Genomic DNA, 14,759 nt, shown 5'->3' on the forward strand with positions numbered 1-14,759 from the left:
TTGTTACAGCTATATTTTCATTGTTGGATGAGGTTTTAATGCAAATGTCTTATAATAATCGTATAAAATATGATGCGTTGTTAAACTATGAGTGTGTGAAGTAGCTGAAAGAAAACACGAACCCACCTGGTCAGGTGGCGCAAATGCCCATTTTTTTCACCGGAACAAAAAGCTGCGTGTCGTGTCCCGCCGGAAGCTGGCGGTGTGACAGCCAGCGGAAGTAAACAAAGGCGGCGCTAGCAGCGTTAGCTGTGTGGATGTGTGGAGTCAGTAGAAGACGATGGTGTAGTCGTATCCCAGAGAAATATCGGAGCTGTAACGAACCAACAATGTCTTCAGTTCAGTGTTTGAGAGAGTTTGTCAACGAGCGACTAACTGCTGCTGCTGAAGAAATATTCGGAGTCTTTGAAAAAACTATCGTCGAGTACGAGCAAGAGATCGATCGTCAGCGCAGACTGCTGGATATCGTTTGGAAACCCGAGATAAAGCTGCACAGGACAGGTCTGTAAGTCCACGGGCTCCTTCAGAAACCGCAGAGCCACAAAGACTCGGCGTGAATTAGACTCTTGGTCAGATTTCTGCTTTTCTACGACGTTGGCTTCTTATTCCAAAGCTTCTGTGTGAACCAGAAACATGAGCGAACACGTTGAATCAGCAGAAACTGGGACTTTTCATTTTGCAGCCAAATGTTCCCTGATCCATTGACTATAGTGAAGTTTCATAGGGTTGACTCTCACATTTGGCTCATTCTGAACATGGTTCAGTGACTCATTTGAAGTTGCTGCATTTGCTGATTTGTCCATTAAAGAGCGAGTCATTGTAAAGAATAAAGAGCCAGTTCCTGTGAATTGAACTGATCCATTTAATCTGGACACTTTTCAGTCCATGGCTCATTTTAGGACAATTTTAAGGTGGACTGGGAAATTCCACTGAGAAACTGGTGAATAAGAAGCATCATGGTTTTTCTGTCCTCACGTCAGTAACCTGGTCCTTGTGTCCTTTGTCCCTCCAGAGCTCCCACAGCAACATGTCTGTAAGGAGGAGGAGGTTCTCCCTGACCAGCAGCTCTGGAACCAGGAGAGGAACTCCACCCTGGACCAAGAGGATCCAGAGCCTCCACAGTTTAAAGAGGAACAGGAGCAACTGTGCAGCAGTCAGGAGGGAGAGCAGCTTGTAGTGAAGCAGGAGACCGATACCTTTATGTGGACTCCTACTAATGAGGACAGTGACCAGAGTGAAGCAGAACCACACAGTGACCAGCAGCTCCTCTCTCACAGCTCTCCTGCAGCTGAGAGCCAAGACCAGACAGGAAGTCAGCCTGTGGAGTCGGGATCAGCTAGAAATGCAGAGACAAAGTCAAAGAAGAGATGTCGCCAAAACACAAGTCACAGCAACAACGATGTGGACAAATCTCTCATGTCAGGTGATGCTCACACAGGGAAAAGGACTTTTTCATGTGACACTTTTTGGTCCAATTATGACTTAAATATACACAAGAGAACCCACAAAGACGAGAAACAATATGTTTGCAACACTTGTGGGAAGAAATTCAGTTATGATCAAGGCTGAATATTCATTTTAGAACCCACACAGATGAGAAACCATATTCTTGCAGCACCTGTGGGAATAGATTCAGTCAGACAGCAGCACTCAGAACTCATTTAAGAACCCACACAGGATCCGAACCAGGTCCAGGTCTATATTCACTTTCACTGTAAAGGAGAAAAATTGGGGCATAGGCGGAAGTTAAGGAGCATCGCTAAGCTAATGTGATTTTAAGGCAATAACATGAACGTGTTGTGTAGCGATGTCATCGAGCTTTGTTTACCTGATAAACAGTCTGTGGCTGAGGACAGACAGCGGTGTTGTGTTCAAGTGTTCTCAGTCATTTGTTTTCTGTCGGCTCTTCGTTGATGTAAACGTCATGTGGTTTAGACCTTGTAGTGCTTCATTATGGCTCAGACTTCACCTGTGCTTTGGTTTGGCACCACTCCTCAAGCTGTTAATGAAATAAGTGATTAACTATTTTTCTGTCAGTGCTGTTCTCTTTAGCTTTAGCGTTTCCTTCAAAGAAACACTGAGCAGTTAGACCGGATGGAAACAACATCAGGTCCAACAGCTGCTTTGACCTGCAGTTTGTCATGTTAATAAACAGCAACAGTGACGATGAGCCGCAGCTAAAAGTGGGAAGCTGCTGCCTGGATGTTTGGTTCTCTGAGCTTTTCTAATAAGAGACTCACAACTGGAGTGGTTTACCCAAATAATTCATTCAGTTTCCTTTCAGGGACAAGTTCTCAGCGTAGAACCAGATAAAGGCCTAAACTGGTATTTCTTTGCTCAGGTGTCTGTTTTTTCCATCCTCACGTCAGTAACCTGGTCCTTGTGTCCTTTGTCCCTCCAGAGCTCCCACAGCAACATGTCTGTAAGGAGGAGGAGGTTCTCCCTGACCAGCAGCTCTGGAACCAGGAGAGGAACTCCAGTGTGGACCAAGAGGATCCAGAGCCTCCACAGATTAAAGAGGAACAGGAGCAACTGTGCAGCAGTCAGGAGGGAGAGCAGCTTGTGGTGAAGCAGGAGACAGATACCTTTATGTGGACTCCTACTAATGAGGACAGTGACCAGAGTGAAGCAGAACCACACAGTGACCAGCAGCTCCTCTCTCACAGCTCTCCTGCAGCTGAGAGCCAAGACCAGACAGGAAGTCAGCCTGTGGAGTCAGGATCAGCTAGAAATGCAGAGACAAAGCCAAAGAAGAGACGTCGCAAAAACACAAGTCACGGCAACAACGATGTGGACAAATCTCTCATGTCAGATGATGCTCACACAGGGAAAAGGATTTTAATATGTGACACTTGTGGAAAAACTTTTCAGTCAAAGTACAGTCTGGAAGTACATGTGAGAATCCACACAGGGGAGAGACCGTATTCTTGTACCACTTGTGGTAAACGATTCAAGCAGAGATCACAGCTAAATATTCATTTAAGAATCCACACAGATGAGAAGCCATATTCTTGCAATACATGTGGGAGAGCCTTCAAATATAGTAATGTTTTGTCAGACCACATAAAAACCCACACACGTGAAATGCTATATTCCTGCAACATCTGTGCAAAAAAGTTTAGTATCAAGTCATATTTGAAAAGACACACAAAAATTCACACAGGTAAAAAACTGTCTTCTTGCAAAACATGTAATAAATGTTTCCCATGTCGTAGTGCTTTGCTGCTCCACGTAAGAACCCACACAGGTGACAAATCAAGAACCAAGAGGAACTCCAGTGTGGACCAAGAGGATCCAGAGCCTCCACAGATTAAAGAGGAACAGGAGCAACTGTGCAGCAGTCAGGAGGGAGAGCAGCTTGTAGTGAAGCAGGAGACCGATACCTTTATGTGGACTCCTACTAATGAGGACAGTGACCAGAGTGAAGCAAAACCACACAGTGACCAGCAGCTCCTCTCTCACAGCTCTCCTGCAGCTGAGAGCCAAGACCAGACAGGAAGTCAGCCTGTGGAGTCAGGATCAGCTAGAAATGCAGAGACAAAGCCAAAGAAGAGATGTCACCAAAACACAAGTCACAGCAACAACGATGTGGACCAGTCTCTCATGTCAGGTGATGCTCACACAGGGAAAGGGACTTTTTTATGTGACACTTGTGGAAAAGATTTTAAGTGTAAGTACAATTTGGACAGACATCTGAGAAGTTACACAGGGGAGAGACCATATTCTTGTGACACCTGTGGGAAAAGATTCAAGCAGAAGTCACATTTGAGTGCTCATTTAAGAATCCACACTGGAGAGAGGCCATATTGCTGTGGAACGTGTGGGAAGCATTTCATAGGTAGTGGTGCTTTGTCTGCTCACATGAGAATCCACACAAGAGAGAAGCTGTACCCCTGCACCACCTGTGGGAAAAAATTAAGTACGATGTCAACATTGATGAGGCACATGAGACGCCACACGCTGTATTCTTGTAAAATTTGTATGAAAAGTTTTATATGTAGGAGTAACTTAAAGTTTCACGAGAACTCACACAGGTGAAAAAACATATTCCTGCAAAACGTGGGAGCACATTTGAATATAGTGGTTACTTGAAAGTCCACATGAGAACTCACACAGGTGAGAGGCCATTCTCCTGCAACAGCTGTGACGAAAAAAAAAAAGCCTGATGCTAGATTTAACAAGATGCTCAAACATCCACACAGATAAGAAACCATGGTCTTAACAACTGTGGGAAAGTTGTCCACAGTCCACATGAGAAGAGCCCAGACTGGAGAGAAGCCTCATCACTGCAACACCTGAAGGAAAAGACTTGACGTGTCTCATATCAAATCACATCCTGGGAAACTGCTTTGTGCTTGTAGAATATTTGAGGGAGGATTCAGAGGTGTCGAAGGTTTTTCTCAAAACCACTTTTGAAAAAAAACTGCTGAGACTCAGTTTACACAGGAGGAACCATCAAACGTGTGTGAAGATTTCTGAATGAAATAGACTTTGGTAATTCCTACATCACTGTTATTGAATATATTACATTTGTCACTGAAAAGAGGCCACAGTATTTAATGTAGAACATTGTCAACAACCAGTTTAGTTACATTAGGCCACTTTTTTCATTTACATGTTGTACTAACTATATTTTTACAACAGCAGTGTTTTTGCAGACGTCCTACAGCTGATCGACAGTATTGCATTTTTCCTATTTTATATGCCATCTCAGTTATATCAGTGTATTGTGAATATTGATGTTGAGGCTGACAAATGTATGCTGCGCATTAAGTAACCAACCTCCCTCCTCCCTTTTATGTCAATATGAATATAATTGTTAGATCAGTTTCTGTTTGCAGGTTTCTTTTTTCAGCTTGCATTGATGCTGAGACACTTATTATATTGAGTTTGGATTCACTAAGAGGATCATGGTTCTAGTTCTTTAATAACCAGCCCAGTCTTGCTATGTCACTCTTGCATTTGGGCCTATGTCTTTGGTTGTTAGCATGTATGGTTTTCCTGCCATTCACGATATGAATGTAATTGTTTCCATTGTTAGAAGTGACGCAAAGTTGTAGAAGATGGATAACATGGTTTTGTGCATGGTGATATATCAATAAACTGGCTCTTATCAGAAAATTTTAAAAATAATATTTGTTTCAGTTCCTGTTTTTCAGACTGATGTCGCAAAAGATAATTCATCCCCAGACGTGAGAGGCCATGTTCTTAAAAACGTGGAACAGACTTGACGTTTGAATTTAAGAAAGAAAACATTGAAAAAGTTATTAATACTGAGAATATTACAGTCTTCACAGTTTTTGTTTGTTTTCAATGCCAAAGATTTTCTTCTGTTTCCCTTCGCTGTCACTGTTTTCATGTGTGTGGGGAGGTGGGACATCCACACAGCTAACGCTGCCTTTGTTTACTTCTGCTGGGTGTCACACTGTCAGCTTCCAGCAGGGGACGCAAGTCAGCTTTTAGTTCCACCTCCAACCACAGGTAATTTATCCAACACTTACAGGATGAATATCAGCAGCATGATGCTCCTGCTTCGCTTCACTGAAATTTCGCACCGTTTCCAAAATACAATTGCTAACTGATAACCATGGTTCACATAAAATGACTTTGTTTCTCACTATCACAGGAGGAGGTGTGGAGAGCTTGAAAATGAGTGTGTGCTTCATAGGATCACAGCTGATTTCTGATTGCTGAAGCCTGTCGGAGAAGATCCATAATGGAATGACAATAACCAAGTAGTTTTTTTCCTGCAGCTTCTTCATTAGAGACGATACTTGGCCAAGGTGAGAGGTTGACCAGCTCCCATCTTCCTGCTTCAGTCAACGCAACAATCTCCAAGGCTGAAATCAGGTACGAGCTTATGAACCAGATGTGGCTGGGTCACATCTGTCGCAGCCTTTCTAGATCTAGCTTATAACGCTGTTTAAAATAGATGAAACATAAGGTCTGATTCAATGAATTAGGTCAACTACACTGGTAATTGATAAGCATTTATCTTATTTTGACGTATAAGGCAGGAAGGCCACTGGTTAGTGAAAGGTTTTGAAGCTTCAGCATCTGAGTTAACAATCCAAAGAACTGAGACAGAGTAAAAGAAATAGTTTATTTAAGAGCTCAGTCATTTAAAACAACTATGCAGTCAGTGTGTCAGGTATGAATAATCAGTTTTCACAGATACAATGTCCCACCCAGAAATATGAATAATATGTCTGAGACAGAAACAACAGTGTTTCATGTTCTACATTAAATACTGTGGCCTCTTTTCAGTGACAAATGTTATATATTCAATTACAGTGATGTAGGAATTACCAAAGTCTATTTCATTCAGAAATCTTCACACACGTTTGATGGTTCCTCCTGTGTAAACCGAGTCTCAGCAGTTTTTTTTCAAAAGTGGTTTTGAGAAAAACCTTCGACACCTCTGAATCCTCCCTCAAATATTCTACAAGCACAAAGCAGTTTCCCAGGATGTGATTTGATATGGGACACGTCAAGTCTTTTCCTTCAGGTGTTGCAGTGATGAGGCTTCTCTCCAGTCTGGGCTCTTCTCATGTGGACTGTCAGTTCACCACTGACTCTGAAAACTCTCTCACGTCTCCCGACGATAGTTTCTCATCTGCGTGGATCCTCACATGTTTATTCCGTGACGACGTGGTACAAAACGTCTTCCCACAGAAGCTGCAGGAGTACGGCTTCTCTCCTGTGTGACTTCTCATGTGAACTTTCAACTGACTACTACAAATGAAACTTCTCCTACACAGTTTGCAATAATGCGTCTTCTCACCCGTGTGAGTTCTCAGGTGACCTTTTAAGTAATTACTGTATCTGAATGCGCACCCACATATTTTGCAGGCGTATGGCCTCTCACCTGTGTGGGTTCTCATGTGAACCTTCAGGCTGTGTCTACGTATGAAACTTTTCTTACATATGATGCAGGAATATTTTGTGTGGCTTCTCATGTGCCTGATCAACATTGACATGGTACTTAGCTTTTTCCCACAGGTGGTGCAGGAGTAAGACGACTCCTCTTCTCTTGTGTGGATTCTCATGTGAGCAGACAAAGCACCACTACCTACAAAATGTTTCCCACATGTTTCACAACAACATGGCCTCTCTACTGTGTGGGTTCCTAAATGAGCACTCAAATGTGCCACCTGCATGAATCTTTTGCCGCAGGTGTTGCAAACATACGGCATGTCACATGTCCCTGCATTTCTAGCTGATCCTGACTCCACAGGCTGACTTCCTGTCTGGTCTTGGCTCTCAGCTGCAGGAGAGCTGTGAGAGAGGAGCTGCTGGTCACTGTGTGGTTCTGCTTCACTCTGGTCACTGTCCTCATTAGTAGGAGTCCACATAAAGGTATCGGTCTCCTGCTTCACTACAAGCTGCTCTCCCTCCTGACTGCTGCACAGTTGCTCCTGTTCCTCTTTAAATTGTGGAGGCTCTGGATCCTCTTGGTCCACACTGGAGTTCCTCTCCTGGTTCCAGAGCTGCTGGTCAGGGAGAACCTCCTCCTCCCTACAGACATGTTGCTGTGGGAGCTCTGGAGGGACAAAGGACACAAGGACCAGGTTACTGACGTGAGGACAGAAAAACCATGATGCTTCTTATTCACCAGTTTCTCAGTGGAATTTCCCAGTCCACCTTAAAATTGTCCTAAAATGAGCCGTGGACTGAAAAGTGTCCAGATTAAATGGATCAGTTCAATTCACAGGAACTGGCTCTTTATTCTTTACAATGACTCGCTCTTTAATGGACAAATCAGCAAATGCAGCAACTTCAAATGAGTCACTGAACCATGTTCAGAATGAGCCAAATGTGAGAGTCAACCCTATGAAACTTCACTATAGTCAATGGATCAGGGAACATTTGGCTGCAAAATGAACAGTCCCAGTTTCTGCTGATTCAACGTGTTCGCTCATGTTTCTGGTTCACACAGAAGCTTTGGAATAAGAAGCCAACGTCGTAGAAAAGCAGAAATCTGACCAAGAGTCTAATTCACGCTGAGTCTTTGTGGCTCTGCGGTTTCTGAAGGAGCCCGTGGACTTACAGACCTGTCCTGTGCAGCTTTATCTCGGGTTTCCAAACGATATCCAGCAGTCTGCGCTGACGATCGATCTCTTGCTCGTACTCGACGATAGTTTTTTCAAAGACTCCGAATATTTCTTCAGCAGCAGCAGTTAGTCGCTCGTTGACAAACTCTCTCAAACACTGAACTGAAGACATTGTTGGTTCGTTACAGCTCCGATATTTCTCTGGGATACGACTACACCATCGTCTTCTACTGACTCCACACATCCACACAGCTAACGCTGCTAGCGCCGCCTTTGTTTACTTCCGCTGGCTGTCACACCGCCAGCTTCCGGCGGGACACGACACGCAGCTTTTTGTTCCGGTGAAAAAAATGGGCATTTGCGCCACCTGACCAGGTGGGTTCGTGTTTTCTTTCAGCTACTTCACACACTCATAGTTTAACAACGCATCATATTTTATACGATTATTATAAGACATTTGCATTAAAACCTCATCCAACAATGAAAATATAGCTGTAACAAGGCAGCAGGCTAGAAAGTGTGACACCAAATGCTGAACGAAAACATAACGGAACAATAAACAATATAAAATAAAATTACTTTAATAAATGTATGTTCCAAATTTCTTATCTGTGTAATTTAATTGAAATCCTGTCACAGTTGTTTGGAGTATTTGTGTAATTGTTCCCTGGTCCATTCAACCCCTGGAAATATACTTGAGGCTCTGCCACTGATCAATCTACCAAACTGGATCATATCATACTTTACCTGCAGCAGGTGAGCTTGTGATAGTCTCTGGGGTGATGGCACCTCTCTATACACAGAGACTCTGATCAAGGAACAGTTTGAGCCAAAACCTTTCATTTGCATAGAAAAGGCTGTGGTGTGTACACGTGGGGGTTTGTAGGTGAGAGTGGTTCTAACCCCAAAGAGAAACATGTAATATAATGTTGTACACACCCCAACACGTAAAGTGAAATCCAAACTGGGAATTACCAAAAATGGCTGTTACTGGTGATAAATCACTGGGACTATGCAGCAACAAAACAGCAGCAGAAAAGAGAATATTGTTTATTAACTGAGTCAGGTCAATGCTACTGAAACATCAGCTGCTAGCAAAGACCATACAAATGAAGGCACATCATTTCAAACATAAGGGAACTTAAACTGACAGCATGGAGAATAACATCTTAGTCAGAAGTAACTGACTGGACTGTACAATGTAGAAAAAACAAAGTGGTTAATCATGTTCTGACTAACGGTTTGATACAAACATTATGGCTTCTGACATTTGTGTGCTCCTAGGTGGATTTTCAAAATGCTATTACATATAAAACGTTTCTTACATATTTCACAAGAATATGGCTTCTCACCTGTGTGTGTTCTTACATGATTTATCAAAGATGACTTTTTGCCAAAACCTTTCCCACAGAAGTTGCAGGTGTGCGGCTTCTCACCTGTGTGGATCATCATATGGTATTTCAGTACTGACTTATAACTAAATCTTTTCCCACAGGTGGTGCAGGTGTAAGGCTTCTCACCCGTGTGGATCCTCATATGCCTGATCAGTGTCGACCTCTCACTAAATCTTGTCCCACATAAGCTGCAGGAGTACGGCTTCTCACCTGTGTGAATTCTAACGTGGATTTTTAATTGTGACATTTCTCGAAAACTTTTCCCACAGGTGGTGCAGGGGTACGGCTTCTCACCTGTGTGTGTTCTTAGGTGGATTTTCAACATACTATTACGTATAAAACTTTTCTTACATATTTCACAAGAATATGGCTTCTCACCTGTGTGGGATCGTACATGCCTTATCAAATGTGACTTTTTGCCAAAACCTTTCCTACAGACGCTGCAGGTATGCGGCTTCTCACCTGTGTGGACTCTCATATGTTTATTCAATTTGGACTTACAACGAAAGGTCTTTCCACAAGTACCACATAAAAAAGTCCTTTTCCCTGTGTGAGCATCACCTGACATGAGAGATTTGTCCACATCGTTGTTACTGTGACTTGTGTTTTGGTGACGTCTCTTCTTTGGCTTTGTCTCTGCATTTCTAGCTGATCCTGACTCCACAGGCTGACTTCCTGTCTGGTCTTGGCTCTCAGCTGCAGGAGAGCTGTGAGAGAGGAGCTGCTGGTCACTGTGTGGTTCTGCTTCACTGTGGTTACTGTCCTCATTAGTAGGAGTCCACATAAAGGTATCGGTCTCCTGCTTCACTACAAGCTGCTCTCCCTCCTGACTGCAGCACAGTTGCTCCTGTTCCTCTTTAATCTGTGGAGGCTCTGGATCCTCTTGGTCCACACTGGAGTTCCTCTCCTGGTTCCAGAGCTGCTGGTCAGGGAGAACCTCCTCCTCCTTACAGACATGTTGCTGTGGGAGCTCTGGAGGGACAAAGGACACAAGGACCAGGTTACTGACGTGAGGATGGAAAAATCAGACACCTGAGCAAAGAAATTAGAGTCAGTTCCTTAAATGCATGCAAAACCTCAGGACTCTGGACACTTAGCACTGACAAGATAATATATAAAATATAATATATAAGATAAAATATAATATAAAATTAAATTGCATCAACTTTTGAGCCACCTTCTTTAGGCTTAAACCTCCCAAATCAAAATCCACCAGTAATGAGCCTCTTGCTTGTGGATAAATGGACAGATCTCCAGAGTTTCTCAGCTACAGAAGCTCAGTGTCTGGGTAAAGCAAAGACTGACAGCGTTGCCTTTGGACTCATCACTTAATCAACAGGGAGCAAGCACTTATGATAAAAACACCAGTTAAGTGACTGGTCAGTACCATGACAGCTGCGGTACAACAGCCACTTTTCGACCTCGGCGCCTTCATTTCTTTCTAATAACACGTGGATCGTACGAACCGACTCTGTGCAGCTTTATCTCGGGTTTCCAAACGATATCCAGCAGTCTGCGCTGACGATCGATCTCTTGCTCGTACTCGACGATAGTTTTTTCAAAGACTCCGAATATTTCTTCAGCAGCAGCAGTTAGTCGCTCGTTGACAAACTCTCTCAAACACTGAACTGAAGACATTGTTGGTTCGTTACAGCTCCGATATTTCTCTGGGATACGACTACACCATCGTCTTCTACTGACTCCACACATCCACACAGCTAACGCTGCTAGCGCCGCCTTTGTTTACTTCCGCTGGCTGTCACACCGCCAGCTTCCGGCGGGACACGACACGCAGCTTTTTGTTCCGCTTTCAAATAGGAAGCAACCCTCCTTCTTAAAATGATGTCCCCCCTCTTCCCTGTTTCTACAGATGCATAACGTTGTTTCCCTTATTTTCCGTTGAATAGTGTGATAAAACCGTCTCCTTTCTATCTTCATTCCATGTTTTTCAACATATTTTCCTCATTTCTGACTTGATTATATTTTTAACTTCAGCTCTGCTAAAATTTACATGCACTTCCCTTTTCCTTGCACCCTCTTTTGCATACCAGCTCATTTCCCTTGGCACCCACAATAACATCACCTCTATTCTTGCTTTTACAATTCTGTACAGTGTTTGTGCTATTTCAACTATAATATCTTTGTCTTCACACTTAGTGTATGTTTTCTTCTTCTTGTTCTTTGGGGTTTTACAGCAGCTGGCATCCAAATTGTTGCATAACTGCCTCCTTCTGGGCTGGTCCATTACTGAGCTAAATCCTAACCCTTTATAAAGTTTAAAAAGCCACAGTTTTCCCCTACCATTTGACCCTACTTCGAAAATATTTTTCAGTGACATGTCTCAGCTCCTGCAGCTCTCAACAACTCCTGTCTTTGTTCGGTGTAGTTCCTGCAAGAGATTAAAACGAGCTGCACTGTTTCTGGCTCCTGGCAGTCTAGACATAGGACGAGCTGGTGTTTAGTTGCACCAAAGTCAAGTCAAAGTCAAAGAAGCTTTATTGTCACTTCAACCACATATAGCAGACACAGTGAAGCGAAACAACGTTCCTCCTAGACCAGAGGTGCTACACAGAACACAGACAAAGTGCAGTGACGCAGACAAACATAGAGCTATGACAAAAACTAAATTATAATAAAAAAAAAAAGATTAAACTAAGAAAAATTAAACTATACTTAAGGTGCATTCTTAAGAACTCAAACAACAGAAGTGCACAGGAAGACAAGGCAGGACAAGACCGTGCAGACAACAACATATAGGCCGACTTTGTGCAAAGAAAAGCAGTAAATGTGCCACAATCATGGAAAGACAATGTGCAAAGAACAGTATGTACAGTGATTGCAGATATTAAAGTGACAAGTGTAAACAGGATTAATATAAATATAAATGTAAAGTGGCGTGTGTGTGTGTCCAGTTCAGCTCAGTTCTCTGTTGAGATGCCTGATTGCCTGAGGGAAGAAACTGTTTAACAGTCTGGTTGTGCGGGTCTGAACGCTTCGGTACCTCTTTCCGGATGGCAGAAGGGTGAAGCGTGTGTGTGAAGGGTGTGTGGGATCACCCACAATGCTGTTAGCTTTGCGGATGCAGCGTTCAGAGACATGTTATTGACTTTACACTTTACAGAGTGTGGATCATTATTACAATAGAGTCTGATTATACGTGACTGTCCTGATTTTATAAATTAAGTTCTGAGGCATATCCAATAATCTGAATTTACTGTGTACAATGTAAATATAAATCCAAACCAGTTTAAGAGCAGAAGAATCATCAGTCAATGATCAATCAACACTTTTTGTTCAGCAGCTTCACTTCAGGCGATGCCATTCACACTGATTTACTAACTATGCACTGGATAAACAGGAAAAACTACATTTAACTACATGAACAATTAAAACAATAAATGTATGTAAGTCATTTAAAGATTAAACAGATTAGTGATAAATAATTCAATAATAAACATGGAATAGAAACTGAACAGGAATAAATTGCAACTGTTGTTTTTAATTATTGTTCAGTTTTTGTTGATTCTTGTGTCAAACCATAACATTGTATTGTCCAGTGTGTGGCCTTACCTGCTCTAAATAAATAAATAAATCCCTTTGAGCTGTTATCCTTGGTTTGGGGTCAGTTATGAATCTGAGGAGCATTAGGACCCAGAGCAGCCATGTCCTCACAGTAAATATAGCAGCGGAGTGTTGGGGGTCATGAGGAGGCCCAGACAGACTGGATCTGCAGTCCTCTGTCTGCAGGACTGGACAGGACTGGACAGGACACCAGCAGAGTCCAGAGCCTGAAGCTCAGCTGAGCGTGAGTGTGTGAGGCGTTCACTGACCGCTGCCTCTGTAGATTTGCTGTAGTAAAGGCAGGAACTGTGCTGGTGGGCTGTGAATGTTTAGCATCCATCCTTATTATTGTGTTCTGGCTTGAATGTTTGTGTGTTTGTTGTAAACCAACACTCCAGAAAAGACGACTAACAGTTTTTAGTTTATTTATTTGTTGAAACGATGTTTCCATGGACCCATGGGTGGTGTTATTTAATTGGCTGCTGCAGGACATTCACTGTGTTGGTCCCAGTTTATTCATGTCCCAGCTCTTATGGCACCAACAGCCCTGAGTTTTAAATGTGTGGTTTCCACAGGCCGTCAGTGTTTCTGGGTTAATTCATCTATGAACACATGAGTTTACTGCGTGATTCATGCTCACAGTCTTGCATGTTCACGCCTCCCTCTCTGAACAGGTGGCAGCTGCCTGAGGGCCTCGGTGCCTGAGTAAGGAAGCCCGTTAGGGTCAGTTCTTCCAAGATGCTGCAGTTGTGTAAAGTGACCGACGCCCTGTTCATCAGTAACGCCCGTTCGGCCTGCAGCGACCAGCTCCTCCGGCAGGACGCGGTGACGCTCTGCATCAACGTGTCCAAGCAGCAGCCGTTTCCCTCGTCCGGCATCAAGAAGCTGCAGATCCCCGTCTACGACGACCCCAACGAGGACCTGTACAGCCACTTCGACCGCTGCGTAGACGCCATCCACAAGGAGGCGAAGCGCGGAGGACGCAGCGTCGTCTACTGCAAGAACGGGCGCAGCCGCTCGGCCACCGTCTGCATCGCCTACCTGATGAAGCACCACAAACTGACACTGACGGACTCCCTGCAGGTTTGTGACCTCGATCAAAGCTGAACCAGGTTCTGAATTCCCACACATTACGCTGAGGACAAGACATTCATTGGTGCCGTCGGTCTCTGGATGGGGATCTGGACTCACACAGAATCACTGGCTGCGCATCATGTTTGTCCAAATGAACAAATGATTTAAATATGAAAATCATCTAAAATATGTTGGTTTTGTTTCAGCATCAGTTTTTCTGTGTCTCAGAAAGTGAAGGCAGCTCGTCCTGTGATCGAGCCCAACCCCGGCTTCATGTGTCAGCTGCAGAGATACGAACAGGAGCTGAAGAAGAAACGAGGAGAGTCCTGATCCAAAACACTTCCTGCTGTGAAATCCAGGAGGTGAAACCTGCTTCACACTGATCTGTCATGTAGGACAGATTTGTTGCAGTTATCATGTCTGCTTGTACCACAGCTTCACATTTTCTCCAGACAAAAACCTTCCTGCTGTTTGTGCCATGGCTGCAGTTCCAGCTTCTACCTCCAGGTGGAAGCACGTCCACAGTTTGTTTTACATGAAAAGGGTCAGGAACATGAATCTGGTCCCTTGAAACGTCTCAGGGACTTTATGAAGCACATAAAATCACTTTCAGAAGCTCTGCTGAGGATTGTTTTGTTAAATCCTATTTACTTTACAGCTTCTCAGTGAAAATCTG

General features: G+C 43.5%; 4 protein-coding genes across 14 annotated transcripts in view; 2 read left to right on the forward strand and 2 right to left on the reverse strand.

Annotated features, from left to right (window-relative positions):
- The first annotated feature begins 166 nt into the window (after positions 1–166).
- On the forward strand, positions 167–5,133 carry LOC113134530 (zinc finger protein 2 homolog). 2 transcript variants are annotated; one of them, XM_033325671.1, is made up of 3 exons: positions 167–501; positions 1,013–1,423; positions 2,402–5,133. In XM_033325671.1, the coding sequence occupies exons 1-3, from the start codon at positions 258–260 to the stop codon at positions 4,036–4,038; spliced, it is 2,292 nt and encodes a 763-aa protein (XP_033181562.1). In that variant the 5' UTR covers positions 167–257; the 3' UTR covers positions 4,039–5,133. The 2 variants fall into 2 exon arrangements, with proteins under 2 accessions (XP_033181562.1, XP_033181563.1); XM_033325672.1 differs by lacking the exon at positions 1,013–1,423.
- A 956-nt stretch (positions 5,134–6,089) lies between these two features.
- Positions 6,090–8,406, reverse strand: LOC113134384 (zinc finger protein 135-like). The gene is made up of 2 exons (XM_033325659.1): positions 8,055–8,406; positions 6,090–7,543 (listed from the first exon to the last, which is right to left on the reverse strand). The coding sequence occupies exons 1-2, from the start codon at positions 8,296–8,298 to the stop codon at positions 6,561–6,563; spliced, it is 1,227 nt and encodes a 408-aa protein (XP_033181550.1). The 5' UTR covers positions 8,299–8,406; the 3' UTR covers positions 6,090–6,560.
- Positions 8,407–9,087: 681 nt separating this feature from the next.
- LOC113134345 (zinc finger protein 62 homolog) overlaps positions 9,088–14,759 on the reverse strand; it is a 757,491-nt gene continuing 751,819 nt past the window's right edge. For all 10 annotated transcript variants that reach the window (XM_026313671.1, XM_026313673.1, XM_026313674.1 and 7 more), the window contains one exon: positions 9,088–10,420. In XM_026313671.1, coding sequence (XP_026169456.1) covers positions 9,309–10,420 — 1,112 coding nt within the window. In that variant the 3' untranslated portion in view covers positions 9,088–9,308. The remainder of the gene's footprint in view (positions 10,421–14,759) is intronic.
- Positions 13,141–14,612, forward strand: dusp28 (dual specificity phosphatase 28). The gene is made up of 3 exons (XM_026313808.2): positions 13,141–13,253; positions 13,684–14,092; positions 14,312–14,612. The coding sequence occupies exons 2-3, from the start codon at positions 13,748–13,750 to the stop codon at positions 14,411–14,413; spliced, it is 447 nt and encodes a 148-aa protein (XP_026169593.1). The 5' UTR covers positions 13,141–13,253; positions 13,684–13,747; the 3' UTR covers positions 14,414–14,612.

Source organism: Mastacembelus armatus, chromosome 17 (genome assembly GCF_900324485.2).
Source record: "Mastacembelus armatus chromosome 17, fMasArm1.2, whole genome shotgun sequence".
Taxonomy (NCBI): Eukaryota; Metazoa; Chordata; class Actinopteri; order Synbranchiformes; family Mastacembelidae; genus Mastacembelus; species Mastacembelus armatus.

Excerpts from the sequence above, each read along its gene's own strand:
- LOC113134530 (XM_033325671.1), top strand. The coding sequence starts at position 258 with ATGTGTGGAGTCAGTAGAAGACGATGGTGTAGTCGTATCCCAGAGAAA. Across the intron at positions 502-1,012 it reads GATAAAGCTGCACAGGACAG|AGCTCCCACAGCAACATGTC; the intron begins GTCTGTAAGTCC and ends TTGTCCCTCCAG. Across the intron at positions 1,424-2,401 it reads GGACAAATCTCTCATGTCAG|AGCTCCCACAGCAACATGTC; the intron begins GTGATGCTCACA and ends TTGTCCCTCCAG.
- LOC113134384 (XM_033325659.1), bottom strand. The coding sequence starts at position 8,298 with ATGTGTGGAGTCAGTAGAAGACGATGGTGTAGTCGTATCCCAGAGAAA. Across the intron at positions 7,544-8,054 it reads GATAAAGCTGCACAGGACAG|AGCTCCCACAGCAACATGTC; the intron begins GTCTGTAAGTCC and ends TTGTCCCTCCAG.
- dusp28 (XM_026313808.2), top strand. The coding sequence starts at position 13,748 with ATGCTGCAGTTGTGTAAAGTGACCGACGCCCTGTTCATCAGTAACGCC. Across the intron at positions 14,093-14,311 it reads CACTGACGGACTCCCTGCAG|AAAGTGAAGGCAGCTCGTCC; the intron begins GTTTGTGACCTC and ends TCTGTGTCTCAG.